Raw genomic sequence first — 21,089 nt, forward strand, 5'->3', positions numbered from 1 at the left:
GCCTCCACCACTTCCACTGGCAGTTCATTCCACACACACCACCCTCTATGTGAAAAAGTTGCCCCTTAAATCTCTTTTATATCTTTCCCCCTCACCCTTAACTTATGCCTTCTAGTTCTGGACTCCCCCACTCCAGGGAAAATACCTTGTCTATTTATCCTATTCACACTCCTCATGATTTTATAAACCTCCATAAGGTCACCCCTCAGCCTCCTACGCTCCAGGGAAAACAGCCCTAGCATATTCAACCTCTCCCTACAGCTCAAATCCTTCAACCCTGGCAACATCCTTGTAAATCTTTTCTGAACCCTTAGCAGAACTTTAAGTTTTTTTTATTGGATTCAATTTATTATTGTTACATGTACTGAGATACAATGAAAAATATTGCTTTGCGTGCTGACCAGATACATTAAGCCTTACATAGGTACATCAGGGTGATAGAACAGAATGCTAACTAGCATGTTACAGCTACAGGGAAAAATCAACTCTAATGTACGAGAGGTCCATTCCTGAGTCCGATAACAGTGGGGAAGAAGCTGTTCTTAAATCTGTTGGTACTAATTTTCAAACTTTTGTATCTTCTGTTCAATGAAAGAGGGTGGAAGAGAGTATAACCAGGATGGGATGAGTCTTTAATTATGTTGGCTGCTTTCCCAAGGTAGCAGGACGTGGAGATGGAGTCAATGGAAGGAAGGCTGATTTTCCTGATGGATTGGGCTGTGTTCACCACTCTCTGTAACTTCTTGCAGTCTTGGGCAGAGTAGATTTTCCTCTTTTGCATAGGTACTAATAGATATTACATGAGTTGGAAGGAGGAAAGGGCAGACCTATGGGTTAGCATGCTTGGCACTCAGTTGGTATCAGGGATATGAATGAACATGGGTGGATGGTGGAGGAGCATAGGATGGTCTAGAAGATATAGGGTAGACAGGCTTATGTTGCTATGTCATAGAGATGTACAGCAGGGAAACAGACTCTTCGGTACAACTTGTCTATGCTAACCAGATTTCCCAACTTAATCTAGTCCCATTTGCCAGCACTTGGCCCATATCCCGCTAAATCCTTCCTTTTCATATACCCATCCAGATACCTTTTAAAAGTTGTAATTTTACCAGCCTCCACCACTACCTCTGGCAGCTCATTCTATACATGGACCATTCTATAGGGCGGCACGGTGGCACAGTGGTTAGCACTGCTGCCTCACAGCGCCAGAGACCCGGGTTCAATTCCCGCCTCAGGCGACTGACTGCGTGGAGTTTGCACATTCTCCCCGTGTCTGCGTGGGTTTCCTCCGGGTGCTCCGGTTTCCTCCCACAGTCCAAAGATGTGCAGGTCAGGTGAATTGGCCATCCTAAATTGCCCGTAGTGTAGGTAAGGGGTAGATGTAGGGGTATGGGTGGGTTGCGCTTCGGCGGGGCAGTGTGGACTTGTTGGGCCGAAGGGCCTGTTTCCACACTGTAAGTAATCTAATCTAATCTAAAACTCTGCATAAAAAAAGGTCCCTTTTAAATCTTTCACCTCTCATCCTAAACCTAAACCCTCTAATCCTGGACTCCCCCATCCCAGGGAAAAAAAATTTTCTCGATTTATCCTATCATGCCGTCATGATTTTATAAATCTCTATAAGGTCACCATGGATAGTACATAGGGTTGTGATTGGTGAGCACTGGTGAAATATTTGATAATTTATTCTTTTATATAAATGTTTGGATGCAGTGAACCTTCCAGATCCTCTCGACACCTCTTTTTGGGTATCTCAGGGAAAAAAAAATGTTCAGTGCAAACCTCTCCCAGCTTGAGATTTAAACATCAAGCTCATGGAACTGGGATTTCTGTGTTGTAGACCCAGTAATAAAAATCCAAGATGAACATTAAATAAATAGGAATTAAAGAAAAAAAGATGGGTTGAACATTCTACACGGCAAAAGTGAGGACTGCAGATGCTGAAAACCAGAGTCTAGATTAGAGTGGTGCTGGAAAAGCACAGCAGGTCAGGCAGCATCCAAGGAGCAGGAAAATTGACATTTTGGGCAAAAGCCCTTCATCAGGAATGGAGGCAGGGAGCCTCCGGGGTGGAGAGATAAATGATGGGGGGGGGAAGCAGGTGGGGCTGGTGAAAAGGTAGCAAAGAGTACAATAGGTATATGGGGGTGGGGATGGAGATGATAGGTCAGAGAGGAGGGTGGGGGAAGGTAACAAAGTGTACAATAGGTGGATGGAGGTGGGGATGAAGGTGATAGTTCAGAGAGGAGAGTGGAGCAGATAGGTGGGAAGGGAGATTTGCAGGTAGGACAGGTCATGAGGACGGTGCTGAGCTGGAAGTTTGGAATTGGGGTAAGGTGGGGGAAGGGGAAATGAGGAAACTGTTGAAGTCCACACTGACGCCCTGGGGTTGAAGTGTTCCGAGGCAGAAGAGGAGGCGTTCTTCCTCCAGGTGTTGGGTGGTGACGGAGCGGCGGTGGAGGAGGCCCAGGACCTGTATGTCCTCGGCAGAGTGGGAGGAAGAGTTGAAATGTTGGGCCATAGAGCGGTGGAGTTGATTGGTGCGAGTGTCCCGGAGTGTTCCAGCACTACTCTAATCTGAACATTCTACAAAACATTTTACGTGGGTAATACATACAATCAAGATATATCTCACCTACATATTAGTAACACTACAGGTCACCAAATAATGTTACTTCCTTGCAAGTGAGTCCAATTCTTCACTTTCAAAGACCCAACCTTGGAATCCTTTCAAAGCTATCTGATTCAATGTCTGTTCATGAATGGATAATTGAATGTCTTCTCCCGAGACCAAGTTCCCTCGGAATCACAGAATTGTTATGCTGCGAAAGGAGGCTGTTAAATCTAAACCTAATTGTGTCTGAAAGAGTATTATGAATCATTGTGTCAATCACCTATCTTATTACCACAACCACGAATATTGTTTCTATTTAAATATCCATCTAATCCAGACAACCAGGAAAACTGGAAGGAACGTTGACCCCTATTCCAAGGGGGTTGGAGTATCAGAGATAAGGACACAACTGTACAAGGTGCTGGTGAGACCACATCTGGAGAATTTTGAACAGTTTTGTTCCTCTTAAGGAAAGATTTTCTTTCATTGGAGGCAGTTCGGAGAAGGCATACTAGGATGATCCCCAGAATGAAGGGATTGACTTATGAGCAAATATTAAGCAGGGTGAGATTCTACTGATGAGAATTTAGGATAATGTGAGGTGATCTAATTGAGACATACAGGATTCATAAGGGGCTTGACAGAGTAAATGCTGAGAGAATGTTTCCCCTCATGGGAAACTCTAGGACAAGACGACATAGTCTCAGAATAAAGGGGCTCTAATTTAAGGCTGAAATGAGGAGGAATTTCTTCTCTCATCGGGTTATGAGACTTGGGAGCTCCTTGTCACAGAGATCTGTGGGGCCAGATTCCTGATGTACATTTAAGGCTGAGTTAGATAGATTCTTGGTCAGTGGGGGAGTCAAAGGTTACAAGGAATAGTCAGGAAATTCAACATGAGGAATGTTGGCCCTGCCATGATCCTATTGAATGAGTGGGGCAGACTGAAGGGGCCGAATAGCCTACTCCTTTTCCTTTCATCTTATAATGCCTACTTGAATGCCTCAATTGAATCTACCTCCACTGCACTGTAGGCAATGCATTCCAGTCCCTAACTATCCACTGTATGAAAATGTACTTTTATCATACCACATTTCTTATGCAAATTGACTAATATGTATACCTTCTTGTTCTCAATCCCTTTGTAGGAAAGCAGTTTCTTCCCCATCTCTATCCAGACCTGTTCATGATTTTGAAAACTTCTATCAAATCTCCGCTTAGCCTTCTCATTTCTAAGGAAAACCCCAAGTTGTTCAAACAATTTTCGTCGTCGGAAGTTTTACATCCAGAACCATTCTCATAAACCTCTCTGAAAACTTTCCAATGTGATTGCATCCTTTCTAAAGTGGTGTCCAGAATTATTATAATACTGTAGTTGAGGTACAGGTAAAATCTTATGCTGGTTCAGTGCAACCATCTTACTCCTGTACTCAATGGATGAAGGGTTTATGCCCAAAACGTCGACTCTCCTGCTCCTCGGATACGGTCTTACCTGCTGTACTTTTCCAGCACCACACTTTTTGACTCTGACTCTCCAGCATCTGCAGTCTTCACTTTCTCTCAGTCGCTGTAACCTTACTGTGAAACCTCTTCCAAGGATACCCACCTTGAAGAAGTTCTCCTCCATCCACAAGGATCTCAGTGATTCTCTCTTTCTCACTGCATCCCCCAGGTCATCTCCTCCACCTTGAAGCTCTTCAGTAATGTCCTGAAGCAAACCCACTACTACAGCTACATCTCCTTCCTCAGAACCTGCCTACCCTACCGACTTATCCCATATGGACTCCAGACTACATTCAGACCATCACAATTTGGACCTGACGAAAACGTTGACTCCTGGTCCTCAGATGCTGCCTGACTTGCTGTGTTTTTCCAAAGCCACAACTTGGACTCCTGTATTCTATATCTCTATTAATAAAACCTAGGATCCTGTATGCTTTATTAAGTACTCAGACTATGTATTCTTTCACCTTTAATGACTTATGCACATAAGCATTCAGATCTCTTTATTTTTGTACAGCTTTTAGGGTAACACTTTTTATTTTATACCGAATCTCCACGTTCTCACTACCATACTATATCACCTCACACTTTCTCACAAACATTTGTCACTTTATACTGCCTTTTTCCCAGTTTACAATGCTTCAAAGTATTGTTTCATCTGGAACCTTGGAAGTTATCTCCTGCAGACCAAGATCTAAATCATCTAAATAATTATGATGTATAAGGAAAAGCAAAGGTCCCAAACTGCTCAATGGGAAACTCCACTACTAAATATCCATGAACTATTGCCCTTTAATCCCCCTCAGTCAATTTTCTATTCATATTCCATTTTCCCTTTATTGCATTACATATAATTTTTTTCAGAAGTCTGTTGTGTGGCTCTGTATTGAGTCCTTTGCAAGTCTATGTATTCCATAACAACAGTATTACTCTCATCAACAACCTTGGAAAGCCTGCCCACCAAGTGAGGACCTTAGGAAGCATCTCAATCTACCATCATTGGTATCCACTTAGTGGAGGACAGAAAACCCACTGCAGGCCTTCTAGAGGGTGTCTCGGTCAAAGACACTCAGTGCTTGATCGAGGAGCCCATTATTGTGAAAGGGGAGACCGTGAGAGCCAACAATAATCCACTTGCTTTTGATATCAATCTGCCTTCCCCAAGACCTACAATCGGTACTCGCCCTTAAACTGCCATCACTCTCCTCTAGTAGAGGAGTCTTAGTGATCCTGAGCATTCCGACCCCAGGGGTGTTGCCTGCCACAACAGCTGTTGGCCACTAGCACTGAGTTCAGTAGGGTTCCCTGAAAGGCTGTGATGCAGGACTCTTGTCAACTCTCCAGCTGACAGGCGAGATATACCTCACCTGCATTAAATTCCACCCACTATTTGCATGTGAAAGAGAAAAAAAACACACAAAGACATCAAATCACTATGAAAGCCAGTAACTTTACTGATTTGTCTGCAAAATACAAATTATACCTTATTTCCAGCGAGAGAAACTTGAATTTTCTCATAAAAATTTTCACTACAGACAGCTGAATTAAGTCCCTTGAGATACACAGATGTAGTTTAACTTAGTTATTAACATCTTTTTGTCATCAAGTGGCGACAAAGTCCAGCTTATGCCGCTGTGAGCCTCTTTATTTTTGCTGCAAACGTCCACATTTCCCCATTTACAAGCAATCATTTTGTATTACTATTGTATAATGGAAACAAATCCTCAGAAAAAAAAATAACAGCAAACCAGCTGGAGCAATCCAAGTATGTTTTAGGTCAATAACAATAGTCCTTCCAAAGCAATTCGGGGCTACAGTTGATAACAGTTCCTTCATAAGAGCACCGGTACCATATTTAATTGCTTAATTAACTGACCTCTTTAAACTCTTTTGAGGTATGGATGAATTTGAGGTATGAACAGGGCAAGTAGAATATGTATAATAACCTGAACACAAAATAAAACAAAACAATTAGAGAAACATATTTGCAAAACTGTGGCTAACCGCCTGGATTGCTCCACATCTTTGGTTAAAATATTAACAAAAGCCTTTATCATTACCCTACACTTGAAGCACTCTAAATAAACATTATTTGATCAGTCTTTCCAGAACTCTGTAGTGGCAGGAAACCAGCATTAGAATAAAGATGCCACATTCTACACAGCGGATGGCACAAATAGTAACAGTTGAAGCACTCATAATTTATTTCTTAGGCAATTCTTCTTCGAGCAAAGTGGTTTTATGGAACACTGTTGATTTTAATTGTTAATTGTGTTTCTTGTAAAGCCAAACCTTCAAGGCATACTTTACAGGGGTTGGGAAACATTTGTATGCATAAAAATTCTACTTCTTGCTTTAGGTTTCCATTTAAAAAAAAAGACTATTTCAATGGTCAACTATAAATAAATATATTGTCAAACTTTTAAAAATAAACTTTAAAGAAGTATGATACTGAATTGAGATAGCTAGCTGATTTTTTTTTCTAAAGAATACGTTTTCCTGAATGCTGTATATTTTGATGGTGCAACTATTTTCTAGGGCTATTAAAATATTTCATTTGGGGCAACATTGGGATATCCCATTTATCATAAACTCTGTCTTTTAGAGGTAGAATAGTGGATTTTGCAGAATATTCGGTCAAAGCTGATCTGGTTTGCTGATATTTTCACTATCTCAGCTCTTACTGTATGACATCTGCTGGCACTGATATGTCAACTCAAGTTACTGGCAGCAGTAATGCATTGCAAACATCAAGATATCAGTAAGTGACTTTGCTCTCACTTCTGCGCAGAATAGTAACAAGCTTTATTTTGATGTTCATGAGTTTTATGAAACAGAAAATAACTTAAGTGCCCCCAGGAAAGTGCCACTGCTATTTTTTGCCTTGCAGTAAAGAACATTGCCTAAATCTGTTAGCCAATGGTTTTGTGAGTAAATGAGAATATACAAGGGGCTCTGCCCCAATAATTCTTAAAACCATAGTACTGTATCATTATATGCTAACTCAGAATTAACTCTGTGGTCAAACATACAGCGAAACTATAACACTTGGACAATAATAAGTAGAGGGTTGTAGGTACAGAAAGGAGTGACCCATTATGAATTAGGTTGTGCTTCTCAATTGATTTTTAAAAACTGTGGATATTGATTTGCTGTTATGATATTTTGCTAGTAGCTCGATCTACAAAGAAATCGATTACTTAATTTGCAAAAGGTTGTTGAATTAAAATAGAGTTAGGAGTCTGTGGCTGCCTGATGTTCATTTATTGATTGAGTCATTACTAAGAATTGCTTTTTAGTAACATGTAAACATATTACAATGAAACTGTGAAGACTTAAAAATTAACTGGGATTGAAGCTTTAAATATAAATTAGCTTTGAAATCCATTTAGCATCAAATTGATCTATTACAGAACAGATTGAGAACACATTCGTATACACACACAGATGAATTCTTATTCAGATTGTGGTCGGGGGGCTGTGATTGAGAAAAGTTATGTTTTCTTTAACAACTTTTAAGAATGCATTTTAAAAAAAAACTTTGCAGCATTTAATTGACTAAATATCCACTGGTAATTCTTTAGATTCAAAAACTCCTGTTTAGAAAACATACAAATGCAAGTAAAGTGAACAAATACATTTTGCCAAGTGGTCACATTGGATTAAGAATATTATAGCATTTCACCACCATGCTCAGAATCACAAATTGGCAATTTGAATGCACTGAGGAAAACTACTCTTGAACCCAAAGTACTTCTGAAATTACCCCAGTACCCAAATGACAGGCAGCCCTACTCCTTTTCATGTTTTAATTCCTTAACAGTAACAAAATTTAGAATACATACGAAACCCGTCCTCCCAACTGGTTAACCTCATTATACTGAACATAGCCAACTCTGATTCTGCAAAAAGGTGTGCAGAAAAGATCTAAAGAATTTAGTTACTTAAACGTGCATATGCACAAATACATTCTCCCCTCCCCCCACTAATAAGATAACCAAAACAATGTTTGCTATGACCATAATTAATATATATTAGAAAGCTATACACAAGCATGTTAATTTCACAGATTTTAAAAGATTTTCTTAATATTATTTTATATAATTAGAAATACACAATTCAAAAACAAAACCTCTACAAAGAGAAAACAGTTATCTTGGTTAGCAAAGCGTGGAGTTTTTTTCATGGTTTAGGGTAGTGCTTCCTTACGAAGAGCCCAATTCCATTATTTTTAGGACTGTTTAAAATACCAGCAAAGCTATCAGGAAAAAAACATTTTGGCTTAGGTAACTACAAAAAGCCACAAATGCTTTGCAAATGTCTTTTCTTGCTTCCATATGAAAATATAAGCAAAATGTAATGTACATCTTTTTAAAATCCACTTAAAATGTTAAACAGACCCAGAATTTGGACTTTTCCACATATTAATGATATTTTATTATTTTGTCAAAGTATGGTCCTCATTTAAATGACTGATTCATTTCATTGAGTGCCATACTCTGCTGATATGCCTTTTTTTCTTTAATATGTTCAGAGATGTCAGTTGACCAGTTTGCTTTTTTGAAAATGGTCACCCATATTTCTGGGCCTGTCAACCACCTATACATATATAATTTTTTTTTTGTTTTTGTTGCATAACAGCTGCACTTTCTTTCTCAGCAAAGATCCGCCAGTTCTGGCAAATGTTTCCTTTTAATCTGCTATTTACATGTAAATACGTTGAACCTGCAACATGACACTATCTATTGTAACATACATTTTGCAAGGGAGCACAGCAATGTAAAAGAGTTAGCAGTTAAATCTACATTGTACAAGGGTTTTCTTTGTACAACTCAAGTGCTAAAGCTGTTATCTCAGCAATTTACGTTACTTTATATCACTGAGGCAAGTTAAAAGTACTTTTACAAAACAGAGTACCTGACTTATTTTCCACACACGGCACATATAATGTTGAATTCCCCCCTCCCTCCCTTGCCCTGTAATGTAGCGCACACACACACTGCAAGAAAAAAAATTACTGAAGAATCTTATCATGTTGCCCATCCTTCAGACAGCCTCATCCGCTTGACAGATGGACTTTCCCTTTCGTCTGGCGAAGGCCTTGTAAGTCCGATGGGAGAGTGGAAGTCATTCCTGTGATCTTCTCGGTCACTTCCATCATAGGAACTGCTACAGCTGCTCAGACTATCCACTGGAGATCGCCCTGCATCGAGCCTTGAGTGTTGCGGGTATCCCAAGGGTGTGTGGGTGCGGTCTCTAGGAGGAGAAACAGGTTCTGACTTGATGTTGAGGCTTTGAGTAGAAGGCAGGGAGAGATTTGAATTCTGAGATAAGTGAGTGCTAGTACAAACTCTGTAGAAGGAAAGGAAACCAGTTACAGAATGAAGAGGGCAATTGCCCCCACCTGCATACATACAAACATGCATGGACACTCACTGCATATATATGTTAAGGCTCTGAAGTGTTTTGATCAGAAATAACTATACTACCAGTAGCAAATCTTTAGAGCTACATTGATGAATTACCACTTCTTGCTGTCCTAGAATGCAACAGTGTCAAAAGAATCTGAAAGCTTCAGTCTCAATATTGCTTGCAATCACACATTTGTGTATTTAATGGGCATAAAGAAACTTCTGATTAGATTTATAAGCAGGCAACAAGGGAGTGCAAAGCTTCAAACTATTTCCATATGAAGCCCGAGTTAATGGTAAACAAAGAAGTTTAGAGCTCCTGTTTCATGTTACCAACCAAACACGTTTCAGTTTGCTCAGAGACTGCTCATTGAGACAATGCTCAAAGATAGTTTTTCAGAGTGCACTAATTTTTTTATACAGCAAAGGACATGAGTACTATTGATTTTTAAGTTAATGGAATTAAAATGTTATTGATCTTTGGAATGCAGAGTTAAAGGATTTAGGACTTTTTTTCTTATTCTTGTATGAGCTCGGCATCACTGACAAGGTCAGTGATTGTCACCCATCCCTACTGAGTACCTTGCTCAGATATTTCAGAAGGCAGGTAACATGCTGTGGGTCTGGAATCACACAGAGGCCAGACGAGGGAACGTCAGCAGATTTCCTTCGCTAAATGGTAAGTTAAAGGTTTGCCTGAGGTGTCAATAGTAGTTTGACGGCAATTAGCAATAGAAAGCTTTTGCAAGCATAAACTATTATTCTGGTGGCGCTTGGTGGTTCAGAATTTTGTCTGAATTCACTGGTTGATTGTATTCCGCTGACAAACAACTACAGTTCTTCAAAGTTCGGGGGAGATGGTGGCACAGTGGTAGTATCATCAGGCTAATTAGAGCAGGACAAAAAAAATGGAGATGTTACATTGATGTTTTTAAACTTTGGATGCATGGATACAATAATTTAGATTCGGAGTTAACATGATATGAAGACTGATACTTTCTTTGTTTTTGATATTTTACCTTTGAATAAAAATAAAATATAAATCATAATGGTTTGGCATCATTCTGAAATCAAGTCGTTGTACCTTTTTTGCAGGTGTACTTGTAATTCTAGGAACTTTGTTGCATAGTCATGTAATGAAAATTGTGCATCATAGGAATGGGTGAGCTGCAGTTATCTACTGGGTGTGCTTAGTCAACTGTGGGGGAAGAAGGTGATCAAGACAAGGGATGGATTGAGTATGAGATCAATTTCTGTGAGTGGATTTTCATTTTAACCAGCAATGGATATTTAGGGTTTCCAGAGATATCATACCTTGGTACATTTTTGTGGCATTTGTTTAGGATGTTATTGATGAGTCGGATATTCTAAAAGCTTAGAGTTTTATGGACATCTAAATGATTTCAAACTCACTTCAATTACACTGACTATGATATCCCTTTGATCCTAGACTTGACATGGCTCATTGTCAGCAAGATGAAATATCATAAAAAATATCTGTGGAGATGATGTTCACTGCATATTGAAAAAATATTTTCAATACATACGGAGACACAAAAAAATTATCCAAAACTAAGTGAGATGTTAAAATTTCTAGTAATTCATTTTTTTATGTTTCAAGTATAAAATAGTCTTGGCCCAATTTCTTTGATCCATCCCTCAATTATATTTCATCCATTTGGTTGATATATAGCAGTGCATGCCATGAAAATACCGCAATGCCCCCAAGTGGCCAATCATTGCCAAGCTACTTCTTTAAAAGTTAAAAATCCTGCACTCAGATGCTCTACGATTTTCTTTTTTGCTGAAAAGAGAGACATGTGGCTTGAGTTTTCTGTCTCATGCACATCAGGATAAACACTGCAAGCCAAATTTCAAACAAACAGTCATAACAATTTTTACTACAGGAGAAAAAGGTGTTATTGATTGGCATGTTGACTGAATGGTCAAGGCTTTGTCATGGCAAGATCAACAGGGAACCACAGGCACCCTCTCCAAATGCTTCATAGTAATTCAAAAATACGTGCAAAACTTGAAACATTCTTATTATCATTTTTCCTTAAACAGTCAATGAAGAAGAGAAAGTAGACAAGACATTAAAACCATTTAATTGACATTTAAAATGTATTACAACACTCAAACTCTAAAATTATTCTCTAGTATTGAAAACATACGATTACCCATGTAGTTATTCTTTGAAATAAAGAAATGGATGCATGGAACAAGATCTGGGACCCACCAGATATGGCTGGAATCAAATAACATTCCCTCAGCTTCAGAATTTATAGGAACCACCCTAGTCTGATGATGTGAAGAGTAACCATTTCTCTTCTGTTGCAAGGGTCTCCACTGAATGAACTTAAGGAAACTGATGCTGAGTAACATAGATGTGTGACAACTGTATAGTAGTGGTGGCACGGTGGCACAGTGGTTAGCACTGCTGCCTCACAGCGCCAGAGACCTGGGTTCAATTCCTGCCTCAGGCGACTGACTGTGTGGAGTTTGCACGTTCTCCCCGTGTCTGCGTGGGTTTCCTCCGGGTGCTCCGGTTTCCTCCCACAGTACAAAGATGTGCAGGCCAGGTGAATTGGCCATGCTAAATTGCCCGCAGTGTTAGGTAAGGGGTAGATGTAGGGGTATGGGTGGGTTGCGCTTCGGCGGGGCGGTGTGGACTTGTTGGGCCGAAAGGCCTGTTTCCACACTGTAAGTAATCTAAAAATCTAAAAATCTAGTGGGTGCTCTTCCCAAGTTAGTTTTGAGGTATATGATTTGAGTTGGAATAGGGAAACAGTATTCCACTTACTGAGCTATGAGTGCTGTCTGTCAACAAAGTTTGCCTTTCCCCAGTAACAACCATCAAGATCTCAATAAGTAAAATAAAAAAAAGCCAAATTGACAATATATAGCATCACTTTTGTAGTATGTTACTCCAAATATAGGTTCACAATGAGTTGGAATAAAGTTTGTTTATGGCATTTGCTCCTGGTTCACACTGTACAGTAACTCAATTCATGACTAAGACACATGCATCTACTATGGCACACTGAGAATGAAGAGATTTAATGAATAAATCATACAAAGAAGAATAATTCACTGTTCAGTTAAATGTACTTACCCCAGTTGGCTGAGGGCTGAATGTTGCATATTCTGTAGCTGATGTTGCTGCCAGCCAGTCATTGAGCCAAGGTGGAGAGCATTGGTAGTATTAAACCCAGTGAGAGATGACAAGTCAGCACTACTAAGGGAATATTCTTTATTGTGATGTTGACAGGGATGGGAGAAGAGGAAGAAAAAACATCAAAATTAAGCAAATATAATGGTATTCAAATCTTATCTTTAAGATTCCAAATGAAACAATTCACTTTCAATGTCTGAATCACCTTCAATATATTTTGGGCACTTTAGCATGAAATCTTTAATTTGAAAGTATAATAAAAGATCTAAATTTTTGGTAATGCAGTATCGAAAAGAATCACGAAACTACAGAGCCAGAACAATTACAAAACAGAAAGAGCTTTCACTTATTGCATTATACCAACTCTAGAACAATCCAAAACTAATATTACAGTATTTCTTTTCAACCTTGGCAATGCACCTTTATCTGCTTTTAATAGCTATTCATTTCTTAATTCCAACACGCAATTGTTTCAATGTAAACTACTCTTTGTGACAAAATATTCCATATGCCTAACTCTTGGCATACTGAAGTTCTTTCCACCTGATCTCTGCACTCTCTACCACTCAATTCCCAGGCAGAAAAAAATAGCTAACATAAAAAAATTCTTTTAATATTTTTGCACCAGGAAAATAGTGCTTGAAAGACAAGGTTTTTTTTCACAACAAACCCCTTAAGCATCTTTCCACTGAGTATATGTGCCAAATCATTCTTTTCGCCCTTGATTTTTAATGTTAAAAATATACCAAGACTACACTTTCTGAATCTTTCACTGACTTGCTCTTTGAAAAAGCACTATCTTTGTGTTACCAGTAGATGCACTTCATACATTGAAGTTGAACTCATCTGTGCAAAAAGCAAAAATTTCTTAATACAGCAACCTGCTTCCACCACCTTCAACTAATAAGTATAGTTACAAACAATAAGCTCAACCTTTTGTTTTCTGTACATCAACCTTCATGCTGTCGCATGTTAACATGCCTGAACTCCAGATGGAGGTTTCATGGGAGTCAATGTTGAGTACTCCCAGAGCAACTCCCTCTTGAATATATACCACTGTTAGGTCTATCCTGCCGATGGGACAGATTACACCAGGGATGGTGATGGTGGTGCCTGGGACATTCTCAAGAAACATATGATTCCACGAGAATGAATACATCAGATTGTTGCCTGACTACAAGGCAGCACAGTGACTCAGTGGTTAGCACTGCTGCCTCGGTTAACTGTCTGTGTGGAGTTTGCACATTCTCCCCTTATTTGCGTGGGTTTCCCTGGGTGCTCTGGTTTCCTCCCACAGTCCAAAGATGTGCAGGTTAGGTGAATTGGCCATGCTAAATTGCCCATAAGTGTTAGGTGCATTAGTCAGGGGTAAATACAGGGTAGGGAAATGTTAGGTGCATTAGTCAGGGGTAAATACAAGGTAGGGAAATGGGTCTGGGTGGGTTACTCTTCGGAGGGTCGGTGTGGACTTGTTGGGCTGAAGGGCCTGTTTCCACACTGTAGGGAATCTAATCTACTCTGTCAGATGGCTCTTCCCATTTTAGTACTAATCCCTAGATGTTATTAAGAAGTCTGGGGAAGACAGGTCTGAAATAAAAGTAAAATAATACGGATGCTGGAAATCTGAAATAGAAACAGGAAATACTGGAGAAACTCAACTGAAGTTATGAAGATGAGTCATAATGGACTCAGAACATTAACTCTCTCTCTCTCTCTCTCTCTCTCCACAGATGGTGCCAAACCTGCTGAATTTCTCCAGCATTTTCAGTTTTGACTTGGTAAGGCTGAGTTTACTGCTGTTATTTCCAATGCTTAGGTCGATGCTGGATGGTCCATTCAGTTCCATTACATTGACAACTTTTTAACAGTTGTTACAAATAAATGAGTTGTTAGGTCATTTTAGAGGGTAGTTAAGAGTCAAGCATACTGCTGTGTATCTTGAGTCAGATGAAGGCCAAACCAGGTAGAGATGGCAGATTTCCTTCCATAAAGGACAGTAGTGGACTAGATGAGTTTGTACAACAATCAATAACAATTTAATGGTCATTATTAGACTTGTCATTTCAAATTTTTTAGCCATCAGTGATAATTTAATAAAGTTTAAATCAAAAGTTAATGATTAGTAAAATGTATTCAAACAATTATGAAAGTGTATTGCTTTCCTTAGTTGTTTCATTTAATTTCCCAGCTTAGATCTAACAGTGGATCTGATTGAAAACATCTTCTATGGACTTCTGCAAAAAGAATGTTAATTATTGAACAAAAATTACATTTCTAATTCCTGCAGAATCCTTCCATTCAGGGGTTTCATTTCTTTTGACTTCAATTCACGGGAAGCAATCATCAGGTCTGGAAATAGTTCTTTTTTTAAATTAATGGAGAACATGGCGTCATATTTGCAGCATACTAGAACAGTAGCAAGTGCTTCAATATTAATACGTTCATTATGACAAACTGGAACACTCCTTGACCATACTTTGTTGTCGCATACTACACCTCACAAAATCTTTCCCTCAGAGTTATTTCTTTCTGAATATATAATATTTCACATCACTCACTTCATTCAGTTACAAAATTGTTGCAATTTTCATTGCTATTCTTGCTCTACTTATCAACATAAACAGCTGAAATGGACCTAAAATAGGAGTTTGCTAACTAAAGTAGCAGAAAGTCATATGTGCTTCCTAAAGTTCTTCAAAGTTGTTTTCTTACTAAAAGCTCCAGTTATAAGTTGCTTGAAATGATTAAACATATTAAGACATATGTGAATGGTCAGAACCTTTAAATAAAAGTTCCTCAAATAAAATTATAGTCTGTTTGAGCAAATTCTTTTGAATTTTAAGCAGCATCCTTCATGAAATAATTAAAGGTAATTTAGCAAAATTCAATTCAAAAGTTAATGAGCAGTAAAAAGCTTTCAAAATTATGCTATTAAAATGTGTTGTATTTCTTAGCCGAAATGGGTTTATTTATTCAAGGTGCATCTAAACAATTAAGGTAAATTGCTTTGGAAGTATTATACTTGGAAAATTGCTTTCAATTAGATTCGTACTATATTACTGAATGCAAGATAGAGATGACAATCAAAACTGAAGGATGCTAACAAAATGTGCAATTCAGAAAGTTTAACCCAGCAGGACACTGACTGATGCAGAATTGATCAGCATTATTTTTTTCATGGGCAACAATTTAGCATCTTTTGCATTAAAGTTGTGGAATTATGATCAATAAATACAATACAAAGAACTCTGGAACACAATTTGTTTAGAATTACATGTTCCTTTAAAATATATGGCTAAGGATAGATTGTTCTTACTAACATACACACAACTTGCATTCATATAGCAACTTTAAAGTAGTAAAATGGTCCAAGATAATTCATAGGAACATAATTAAAGAAACAAATGGACACATATAAAAATAAAAATTTCCAATGCATGGGCATGTAATCATTAGAGACATGTGCATAGTAGTACTGGCACCTGTTACAGCCTGTGTTAAGATGGTGCTTTTCCAATGCTCCCACAAATTCCACTGGATTTCACATCAAAAGATGTCTAAGAGTCTGATACTGATGAAACCACTAATATGGTGACATGATGTGTGGATGGAGGAGTAGCTGTACAGTCACCGCACAAGTAATCCTAAACCTCAGATTGATGTTCTAAATACATCAGCACAAATTATACTATGGCAGATGGCAATATTTGAGTTCAATAAAATTCTTGAATTTAGAAGAAAACAAAGCTAGCCTAATAGTAAACACTATTATTAAACAAAAAACAATCTGGTTCACTCAGAGCACAGAAACAGGTCTTTCAGTCCACCATGTCTGCTCTTACCAACAAATACCAAACTACACTAATCTCATTGACCTGCACTTGGTCCACAGCCTGTTATGCCCTGGCATTATAAAATGTACAATCGGATGCTTTTTGAATGTTGCAAGAGTACCTGCCTCCTCCACCACCCTCTGAGACAACGTGTTCCATATATCCACCATAATTTTCAGATTTCCTCTCACCTAAGGCCTCTGATCTTAGATACAACTGTCATCTGGAACAGATTCTCATGATCTACCCTGTCTATGCCTCTCATAACTTTATAAGTCTCAATCAGATCCCCCCTCAGCCTTTTCTGCTCCAAGGAAAACAAACCTAGCCTATCCAATCTCTTCTCATAACTGACACTTTCCATCCCAGGCAACATCCTGGTGAATCTCCTCTGCACCCTCTCCAGTGCAATCATGTCCTTCCGATAGTGTAGTGACCAGAAATGCACACAGTATTCCTTGCTCTTATATTCTATGCCCTGGTTAATAACAACAAGCATCCTGTATTTCTTCTTCACCACCTTCAGGGATCTATTGACTTGTACACCAAGGTCCCTTTGTTCTTCAGTACTCCTTAGGAATCTATCATTCATTCTGTATAATCCTTCCTTTATTAGATCTCTCAAAATACATCACCCTGCATTTATTAGGGTTAAATTCCATCTGCCATTGTTCTGCTCAGTTTACCAGTTGATCAATATCAGATTGCAGCCTGAGACCTATCCTGAACACTCCCAATTTTTGTAATTTGCAAACTTCTTAATTAGACCTTCTACATTTACATCCAAGTTGTTAGTGTTTACATTATAAAAAGCAAGGATTACAGAACAGATTACGGTGGTACACTGCTAGTCACAGGTTTCCAGTTATAAAACAACCCTCCACCATCACCCTTTGCCTCCAATTTGTAACCCAATTTTGGATTCAGTTTGTCAACTTGCATTGGATTCTGTGGGCTCTTAGGGTTGGAACAGCCTTCCATGTGGGACCCTATCGAAGGCCTTATTGAAGTCCATGTAAACTACATTAACTGAACTATCCTTATGAATATATTTAGTCAACTTTTCAAAAAATTCAACTGAATTCATCAGACAGGATCTCCCTTCAACAAATCTGTGCTGACTACCTGCTCCTTGGATGCTGCCTGATCTGCTGTGCTTTTCCAGCACCACTCTAATCTAGACTCTATCCCTGATCAATACCTGTCTTTCCAAGTATTGATTAATCCTGTCCTTCAGAACCTTTCCAATAATTTCTCTACCACTGAGATCAGAGTAACTGGTCTGTAATTACAGAACAACCTCGGTTATCTGAACATCAATTATCCGAATTTCGGATTATCTGAACAAGATCTCAAGGTCCCGTAAAAACAGTACCAGTTAGCCAAACAAAATACTCCCCGCCTGTCTCGTTCGGATAATTGAGATTGTTTTGTACCTGGCGTAGCTCTGCTGCCCTTCTGAAATAAAGCACTATATTAACAATCCTTCAGTCATCTGGCATTTTAACTGTAGCCACTGAGTACTAATTATCTCTGCCAGGGCCCCTGCAATCTCCACCCTTGCCTCCCATAGCAGCCTGGGATAAATCTCTTCAGGCCCTGGGGATTTATGAATCCTTATGCCTGCTAAAACATCTAATACATCCTCCCTGTTAACCTTAACATGTTTAGAACCTGACCATCCCAATTGATATTCTCAGCTACAATGTCTTTCAGCTACAATGCGAATATAGATGAGAAATATTAATTTTAAGAGTCATAGAATCGTAAAGCATGGAAACAGACCCTTTAGTCCAACGAGTCCATGCCGACCAGGTACCCAAACTAAACTGGACCCACTTGCCTGTGTCTGGTCCATATCCCTTCAAGCCTTTCCTATACATGTACTTATTCAAATGTCTTTTAAATGTTGGAAGTGTACCTGCATCCACCATTACTTCTGGCAGCTTATTCCACACATGAACCACACTCTGCAAAAATGTTGCTCAAGTCCTTTTCAAAACTTTCTCTTTTCGACGTAAAAACACTCCCATCTGAGGGAAAAGATCTATCTATCTATTCACTTATCATGATTTTATAAACCTGTATAAGGTCACCCCTCAACCTCCTATACTCAAGTGGAAAAAGGTCCAGCAATAACCTGGTAATATTTTCTGAACACTCTCCAATTAAGTATCATCCTCACAGCAGTGTGACAAGAACTGCACACAATACTCCAGAACAGACCTCATCAATGTCCTGTACAATCTCAACTCCCATACACCTATGACATTCCAAAGGTCCGAGCAATGCTGACTATCCTTAAACATGTCATTGCCTCTCCAAATACATGTTAATCCTAACTTTCAGAATCACCTTCAATAACTTATCCACCACTGATGTCAGGCTCAAAGGTCTATAGTTTCCAGGCTTCTCCTCACAGTCTTTCTTAAATAAAGGCATAGCATTAGTCACCCTCCAGCACTTCACCCATGGTTATATTTATGATATAAATATTTCTACTAGGGGCCCTACAATTTCTTCCATGGCTTCCTACAATGTCCTGGGATACATTTGATTAGGTCCTAGAGATTTATCCACCTTTATATTTTCTAAGACCTCCAAATTTCCTTTTCGGTTATGTGAACCTTTTTCCAAACATCACCATTTACTTCCCAGAGTTCTCTAGCCTCCATTTCTTACTCCACAGTAGAAACTAATGCAAAATATTCATTTAGCATCTCTCCCATCACCTGAGGTTCAACACATAGATCTTATCCATGTTCACTGGTTCTACACACAGATTGCCCCTTTGGTATCTAACAGGTCCCATTCTTTCCCTGGTAAGCCTCTTACTCTTAATATACTTATAAAAATGCCTTGGGATTTTCCTTGATCCCATCCACCAAAGGTATGTTGTGGGCCCTCCTTTCCCCCCTAATTTCCATTTTCAGCAACCTCCTGCACTCATTAATGTTGCATGCCTCTCCAGTTTTAAATGCACTGTATCTGGCAAATGTTACTTCCTCGGAGAAAGTGAGGACTGCAGATGTTGGAGATCAGAATAGAGGGTGTGGTGCTGGAAAAGCACAGCCGGTCAGGCAGCATCTGAGGAGCAGGAGAATTGAGTTTCTGGCATAAGCTTTCAGGAATGAGGCTTGTGAGCCAGGGGGCTGAGAGATAAATGAGAGGGAGTGGTGCTGGGGGCAAAGTAGCTGGGAATGTGATAACAGATGAAGGGTGGGGGCGAAGGTAATATGTCGGACAGGAGAGTGGAGAGGATAGGTGGGAAGGAAGATGGACAGGTTAAGAAATTTGTGCCAAGTTGGAGGCTTGGGACTGGGATAAGGTGGGGGGAGGAGAAATGAGGAAACTGGTGAAATCCTCATTGATTCCGTGTGGTTGCAGGGTCCCAAGGCAGAAGATGAGGCGTTCTTCCTCCAGGCGTCGGGTGGTTAGGGTTTGGCGATAGAGGCGGCCTAGGACCTGCATGTTCTCGGTGGAGTGGGATGGGAAGGAAGTGTGTTTGGCCATGGGGTAGTGGGTTTGGTTGGTGTGGGTGTCCCAGGGATGTTCTCTGAAACGATCAGCAAGTTGGCGTCCTACCTTTCTGATGTAGAGGAGACCACATCAGGTGCAACGGACAGAGTAGATGACATGTGTGGAAATACAGGTAAATTTCTGTCCGATGTGGAAGGATCCTTTGGGTCCTTGGACGGAGGTGAGGGGGGAGGTGTGGGCACAGGTTTTGCACTTTTGCATTGGCAGGGGAACCACCATTATGTTACCTCCTTTTTCAAATCAAACTCTCAACATCCCTCGATTTCCATGGTTCCCAGGACTTGCTGCTCTTACCCGTCACTCTTAGAGGAGCATGCTAGATCTGAATTCCCACTATACAACTTTTAAAAGACTACCACCACTTTCCAGATGTAGACTTACCTGCAAATAGTTGCTCCAGTCTATGTTTGCCAGATCCTATCAAATGATATTGAAAATGGCTTTCCCCTAATTCAGAGACTTAACTTCTGCAATTTCTATTTGGTGTCAGACCATTTTAATCGGAATCAACGGACAACAAATGAAAGTCACACATTCTTGCACAGAAACAAGAGGGTCAGACACAAAGATGTAGGAAGAAGCACAGTTATTTGCATATCTAACAATACATATACTTCATTGCAGTGCTTATGCATCAACTGCAACCAATAACATTTGACAATCGGTTTGTTGATGCAGAATGTAGTATGTCTTTAAGAAACAATGTTATAGCAAGAATATCATTATTTCAGAAATATGAGCTAGCATTGGTAGTCACAGCAGATTGATTTTGTGAAACTTCATAATGGACTCTAAGGTGATGGGAGTTACCTACCAGTACCGTATGTGGTAGAAATGGCTGAAGGGTATCCTCCCATTCCGTGCCCAGGCAAAGTAGGGGTTGCCACAGAAACCACCGGCGTAGCCAATGACTGTGCAGCTTGTGAGTTGTTTATTCTCTGATTCTACAGAAAATCAAAAATTGTGATTTTTATTTTTTTAATATGCTTTGTATGTCTTTTTAATAGTAG

The 21,089-nt window shown here is 39.4% G+C and overlaps 1 protein-coding gene across 13 annotated transcripts in view; it reads right to left on the reverse strand.

The window, feature by feature from the left end:
- Positions 1-5,550: 5,550 nt before the first annotated feature.
- Positions 5,551-21,089, reverse strand: part of mef2cb (myocyte enhancer factor 2cb) — a 239,365-nt gene continuing 223,826 nt past the window's right edge. For 9 of the 13 annotated variants that reach the window (XM_072582845.1, XM_072582856.1, XM_072582844.1 and 6 more), the window contains 3 exons: positions 20,894-21,023; positions 12,647-12,782; positions 5,551-9,472 (listed from right to left, as the gene is read on the reverse strand). In XM_072582845.1, the coding sequence (XP_072438946.1) occupies positions 9,151-9,472; positions 12,647-12,782; positions 20,894-21,023 (588 nt within the window). In that variant the 3' untranslated portion in view covers positions 5,551-9,150. Of the gene's footprint in view, positions 9,473-12,642; positions 12,783-20,893; positions 21,024-21,089 lie in introns of those variants that run through there. The other 4 variants (XM_072582854.1, XM_072582852.1, XM_072582853.1 and 1 more) reach the window with 2 other exon arrangements.

Source organism: Chiloscyllium punctatum, chromosome 2 (assembly GCF_047496795.1).
Source record: "Chiloscyllium punctatum isolate Juve2018m chromosome 2, sChiPun1.3, whole genome shotgun sequence".
Lineage (NCBI taxonomy): Eukaryota > Metazoa > Chordata > Chondrichthyes > Orectolobiformes > Hemiscylliidae > Chiloscyllium > Chiloscyllium punctatum.